Source organism: Sphaeramia orbicularis, chromosome 24 (assembly GCF_902148855.1).
Source record: "Sphaeramia orbicularis chromosome 24, fSphaOr1.1, whole genome shotgun sequence".
NCBI lineage: Eukaryota > Metazoa > Chordata > Actinopteri > Kurtiformes > Apogonidae > Sphaeramia > Sphaeramia orbicularis.
The window spans coordinates 33618638-33624849 of record NC_043979.1 but is presented as its reverse complement, the minus strand read 5'-3'; the positions used below and the strand labels follow the sequence as shown (position 1 = coordinate 33624849).

Below are 6212 nucleotides of genomic sequence, written 5' to 3'. Positions count from 1 at the left end.
ATTTTAATTGGCAAAAAAAGCAAAATAATATCCACTGATCAAAAATTAAACATATTTGATCAGTGGATATTATTTTGCTTTTTTAGTTGTTTAATAATAATAATAATAATAATAATAATAATGTTTAATATTTGATCAGTGAATATTATTTTGCTTTTTAATTGTTCAATATAACAACAACAACAACAACAACAACAACAACAACAACAATAATAATAATAATAATAATAATAATAATAATAATAATAATAATAATAATAACAATAACAATAATAATGTTTAATATTGAATCAGTGGATATTATTTTGCTTTTCTAGTTGTTTAATACTACTACTACTACTACTACTAATAATAATAATAATAATAATAATAATGTTTAATATTTAATCAGTGGATATTATTTTGCTTTTTAAGTTGTTTAATATAATAATAATAATAATAATAATAATAATAATAATAATAATAATAATAATAATAATGTTTAATATGGAATCAGTGGATATTATTTTGCTTTTCTAGTTGTTTACTACTACTACTACTACTACTACTACTAATAATAATAATGTTTAATATTTAATCAGTGGATATTATTTTGCTTTTTTAGTTGTTTAATATAATAATAATAATAATAATAATAATAATAATAATAATAATAATAACAATAATAATAATAATAATAATAATAATAATAATAATAATAATTGATCAGTGGGTGCTTTTGGTATGTTGAGGTTTTCATAATGTTATGTTTCTGATTGCATGACAGTGATTTTTGGTTTCTCTCCTCGCTTTTATGTCCTATTAAATCAGGTGAGTGTAGATGCGTGGATGTAAGGTACGCGTTTCCATGCCAACGACCCCCGCTATGTAATAAAAGTAAACATCTGTGGCTTTAAATAACAAAAGTGTCTTTATTTCAGCAGGGGAAAGCCCCACAAACGTCCTTTTAACAGGCTCATGAAAGTGTTTTTTAGTCGGGAAGCCCCCAGAGTACCCTGGAACCCCCCCCCCCATGCGTACCCTAGCGGCGGCACCAGAAACAGGCGCAGCTGAGTGGATGGATGAGCGCCATATTGCGCCTGTCTGAGCAGTGGGAGGGGGAAATCTGCGGCTGTGAGCTCGGACTCCCGTGGAAATATCATCTCACCCCTGAAAACACACCAGCTCCGGTAAGACTTCACCCAAATGCATTTTTTGCGGTAAATACAGCCAAAAGAGCGCAAAATGATATGGCACTTTACGCACTTTTTACGCGCACTTTCCGCTTGTGTGCACAAAGGAGGCAAATCACGCAACAGGTGTCTGTGAGATTAGAGGATGTGTGTGAGTGCAGTGGGAGCTCAGACACACCAAACCGGGTTAAAACACAGACCAAGGGCGGATTTAACCCGCTTTACTATGCGGTCTAGATTCAACATGTGTGTTTTTTAATTGTCGCAGTTCAAAGCCGCAGAGGTGGAAGATCTTGTTTGCGGGAGTGGAAATCGTGGGTGTGTACCTGTTCTCAGCCATGTGAAAAATGTACACAGTTCCAACCTGAAAATGGTCCCAGAGGACAGAAGAGCACTGAGGCCCACTGGGTTTTAGAATGGGTGCTTTTAGTTCCTAAGGCCACTTTATTTGACTAAAGCTGTTTGAAATGCGTTGGATCTGGGTGTTGGTTTATTAACAAATACAGACGTCGAAATAAAAGTCTAAAAGAGAGGGAGGAGGGTGGGGACTACAACTTTATCACAGTGGGTGAGGCGGAGGACCGTTTCTAACCTGCCTGTTCTCTGTGGACAGTCAAGAGCAACAAAAACACAGACAGGACTTCCGGTGCGTACTTTCACAATAAAAGTCACTATGGTAAGACTGGCTGGAATATAGGTTTGGCATGGAAGGTATTTGTTTATTTATTTATTTATTATATAGGAAATAGAATTTGTTTTCATGGATGGATTAGTGGAATATATATATATATATATATATATATATATATATGATGACGTTCCATTTTTAACCCATAAGGACCCAGTGTGATGTTTGTGCTTCTTTATGATGATGTCAATAAAAGTTAGGGAAATTATTTGGATCCGGATCTGATTCTGGATTTGGTGCAACTTTGAAAAATTTTCCTATTATAATAGATAGGAAGTGGATTGATCCAATAAATCAGTATCAGTGATATCAAGTTGGAATTTGATTTTTTTACAGATCTGATCAGAATATGACCAAAACATGGGCTATTTCTGTAATATACTATTTCTTCCATTTGATATGTATGATTAGGGCTGACCTGGATTTACAAAAATAAAATCCAATTAGAGCGGAAAAATAACTCAGTATCTAATATTTAATAGTTTGATTTATAGGTGTGCCTTTTTTGCACACTTGGTGACAGATGCTAGTATTTTTGTACATTTGACCTAGCGCCAAAAAATAATAATGCAAATTAACCAATGTTGGAGTTAATCAGTGACATATGCCAGAATGAAAAAAATCAAATAATATGTGATCCACTTTTTATGTAGTATATTGAAAAAAAAAATTATTTTGTGTTTTTTGCATCCAAAAAAATGGTTTGTTTTCATTACAAACATGGCATTTAAAGGGTTAAAAAAATGTGACAATTATTGAGTATTTGGTATTTTTATTTACAGCTCAAGTTGATGAAATAGAAAGAAGTGTAGAAGAATTAAAAACAAATTGTATGAAATTTTTTTTGACATTATTCCACAAGTGTGCCAAAAAGGCACACTTGGTGCTCAGTAAAGGCCTTGGTGGACGGGATACCGGAGGGTTAACATTAGTATTAATTTAGGATAGAATTTTTTTGGACATGTTCTGCACCAGGGTTTACTGCTTTATTTGACCATAAATAACATAAAATTAAATAAAAAATAACATTAAATAACATAAAATTGAATAAAAAATGACATTAAATAACATAAACTTAAATCTAATCCTTTTCACTCCTGGGTTCACCTCTTCTTTTGTTTCCACCGCCTCCTTTATTCTCGTGCTTTTATTTTGAAGGCCGTCCGCGCCACCGTCCTGCGCGTCCGTGCGTCACGGCCGTGGGCTTTACGTGGCTCGGAGTGATTCATCCCGATGACTGTCGCCTGCAGGAGTGTCGAGCCGCTCTCAGCCGGGTTTAAGTAACGCCGAAGTGGCTCAAACTCGTTTCTCGTCTTTCTGCCTTTTCAGGGAAGCAGAGGCGGACGGAGCGCAGGTCTGTTCACTGGAAACGCGTCCAAGTTTCATTTTTACGCACGGAACGAAAAGGACAGAAACATGCCCAAAGCGGTAAGAATCCATTTGGTTTATTATTATTAACACTTTCATTCACTTCTTACCTTTAAATCAGCCTTTACATTCTATTTAAGGCAGGAAATGTTTTTTTTTTTTCTTAAATTCTCTACAAATAACATTATTCAGGTTTAATAATAACAATTTTTTAAATATATAATAAATTAATAATATTATAAGTTGATAATATCTAAAAGTGACTATTTGAAATCTGAGAGTATGTAGGTAACTTTTTGGCTCATTTTTCCAGTTGAAGGTGATGCTGTCAGAGTCATAAATCATAAAAACACACATTTGAATGCATCACCTTTAACTAAAAAACCAAACCTGTGGCTTCCACCTGTAAGCAGGAAGACTGACACACACGAACAACAAGTCAGTTCTGCTAGTGAAACCTCTGTGTGTGTGTGTGTGTGTGTGTGTGTTAAAGGCGACATCACATGCTTTTCTTTTCTATCCTCGGGGTGTCCCGTATGTTTGAGCTGCACCGATACAGACAAGAAACAAGAACCAAGAGCCTCTTCTGTTCCAGACCTGTTTTTCATTCATCATGTGTTTACAGTGGAGGTGGATACAGTCACTTGAGCCACATCTTTGCGATCATTAGCTGTGTATTTGTGCAACAAGGGGGTGGAAAATGCTTTGTTTATATCCTTGAGGTCTTGCAATGAATACAGGCTTCTCCTTTTAGTTATTTTAACCCTGAAATGTATAGTTTTTACTCATTTAACAGTCATTTTGTTGGGAAAAAAAAAAAAAAAAGAAAACACTCAAAGCTGTGATTTAATAGTTTCCGTCCAGGCTAAAACACTTTACATATGATAAATCAGAGTGGTGTATTTGAACAGGTTTGTCGCCTTCAGTTCTTTCCGACAGGTTGCCCCACCCCATATGTTACATACTGTACATTCGCACATGGCATCCCATGGCCCGCCCTCCGGTCACTGTTTGGAAGCTTCTAGTTTGGATACAGAAGCATCTGTGTGTTACAGCGAGGATGGAAAATCTAATATAATTCCATGTTTGAATGAAAAACGCAGCCAAACCAACTATTACTGAGTAAAAGTTTCCATGATTTTTAATTGTATTAAATGGTAGACGAATGTACAGTCGCAGAAAAAATTATTAGACCACCCTTGTTTTCTTCAGTTTCTTGTTCATTTTAATGCCTGGTGCAACTAAAGGTACATTTATTTAGACAAATATAATGATAACAACAAAAATAGCTCATAAGAGTTTAATTTCAGAGCTGATTTCTAGACATTTTTCATGTTTTCTTAACCCTTCGGTATCCAGGTGTGCTTTTTAGGCACACTTTGCACTTCATTTTAAAAAACTTCATATTATTTTTCACAATTTAAATAAGGTTAGAATTCAAAAGTTGTTCATTTTTGCATGATCTTTAAAATTCTGGCCACCAACTAAAATTTGCACATTGTAAACAAAAGAAAATTACAAGACTAGCATCTGTCTCCCAAGTGTGCCTAAAACGCACTGTTTCTTCCATTTGATATGTATGATTAGGGCTGACCTGGATTTACAAAAATAAAATCAAATTAGAGCAAAAAAATAACTCAATATATAATATTTAATAGTTTGATTTATAGGTGTGCCTTTTTGGCACACTTGGTGACAGATGCTAGCATTTTTGTACATTTGACCTAGCGCCAAAAATAATAATGCGAATTAACCAATGTTGGAGTTAATCATTGACATATGCCAGGATGAAAAAATCTAATATGTGGTCAACCTTTTATGTAGTATATTGAAAAAAATTAATTTTTCGTGTTTTTTGCATCCAAAAAAAATGGTTTGTTTACATTACAAACACAGCATTTAAAGGGTTAAAAATGTGACAGTTATTGAGTATTTGGTATTTTTATTCATGGCTCAAGTTGATGAAATAGAAACAAAATGTAAAAGAATTGAAAACAAACTGTATGAAATTTTTTTTTGACATTATTCCACAAGTGTGCCAAAAAGGCACACGTGGTGCTTAGTAAGGGCCTTGCTGGACGGGATGCCAGAGGGTTAATAATAATCAAAATCAGTTAAGTTGTTCCATTTAGTTTAGTTTAGTTTAATTCGAATATGCAACAAAACAAAATAATCCTTAGTTCTTATAAATGAAACAGATTATAACAAAAAAAAGTACCATATACATGAAAACAAAGTATGACTTCATTTGCATATTCAAAAAGAGTGGGAAGAAGTAGAATTTATTTAATCCCTCCTCTTTTACACATGACAGCCTATCATTTATATTAATATCTGTGGCATTGTACTGACAAAAACAGAACTTTTAGGCATTCCATGTTTTCTTTTCTGTTTTAGTCACATGGTACACACAGGAGTTAGTACTTGGTTGTTTTTGATGACTTTTGATGGTCTAATCATTTTTTCCGTGACTGTATGTTCTGCATTAAAGATGGGAGTAAATGCGCTCAGTATCATCCATTTGAGGTCTGAATAGAGCAGCTCATTGTAATGACAGTGACTAAAGCCAAGGCAGCGTCATAAAGTATGTTGTTGGTTTGTTTGGAAAGGCCTCAGGGTTGTCATGAGCGTCGCTGTGGAAATGACATCAGTACAGTCTGATAAGAGTACAGTGAGTCCACAAAACAGGCTTTTTTCACTGATAAAGTCAGACTTTTTCCATGATATCAAGAACCTACAAGCCTTTTTTTGGTTACTTTATTTTTGTGGCCGTTTTGGATTTTGTACCATACAAACATAAGGGACATTTGGGATACATTAACCATAAAAAAAACCTTTGCGACTAACAATTGATTTTATTAAATGTGATGTTGAGTCTTCAATCTATGGGTCAGAACCTCCATTTCAAATACTCCATTCACTATTTATAGACAGTTGTTAGTTGTAGCTGGTTCTAATCTGCACCATTTTCTTGATAATAGCCT

The 6212-nt window shown here is 34.3% G+C and overlaps 1 protein-coding gene across 1 annotated transcript in view; it reads left to right on the top strand.

The window, feature by feature from the left end:
• The first annotated feature begins 1071 nt into the window (after nt 1-1071).
• The window catches only part of ezrb (ezrin b), an 86919-nt gene continuing 81778 nt past the window's right edge, over nt 1072-6212 (top strand). The window contains exons 1-2 of the mRNA XM_030127751.1: nt 1072-1169; nt 3190-3288. Coding sequence (XP_029983611.1) covers nt 3277-3288 — 12 coding nt within the window. The 5' untranslated portion in view covers nt 1072-1169; nt 3190-3276. The remainder of the gene's footprint in view (nt 1170-3189; nt 3289-6212) is intronic.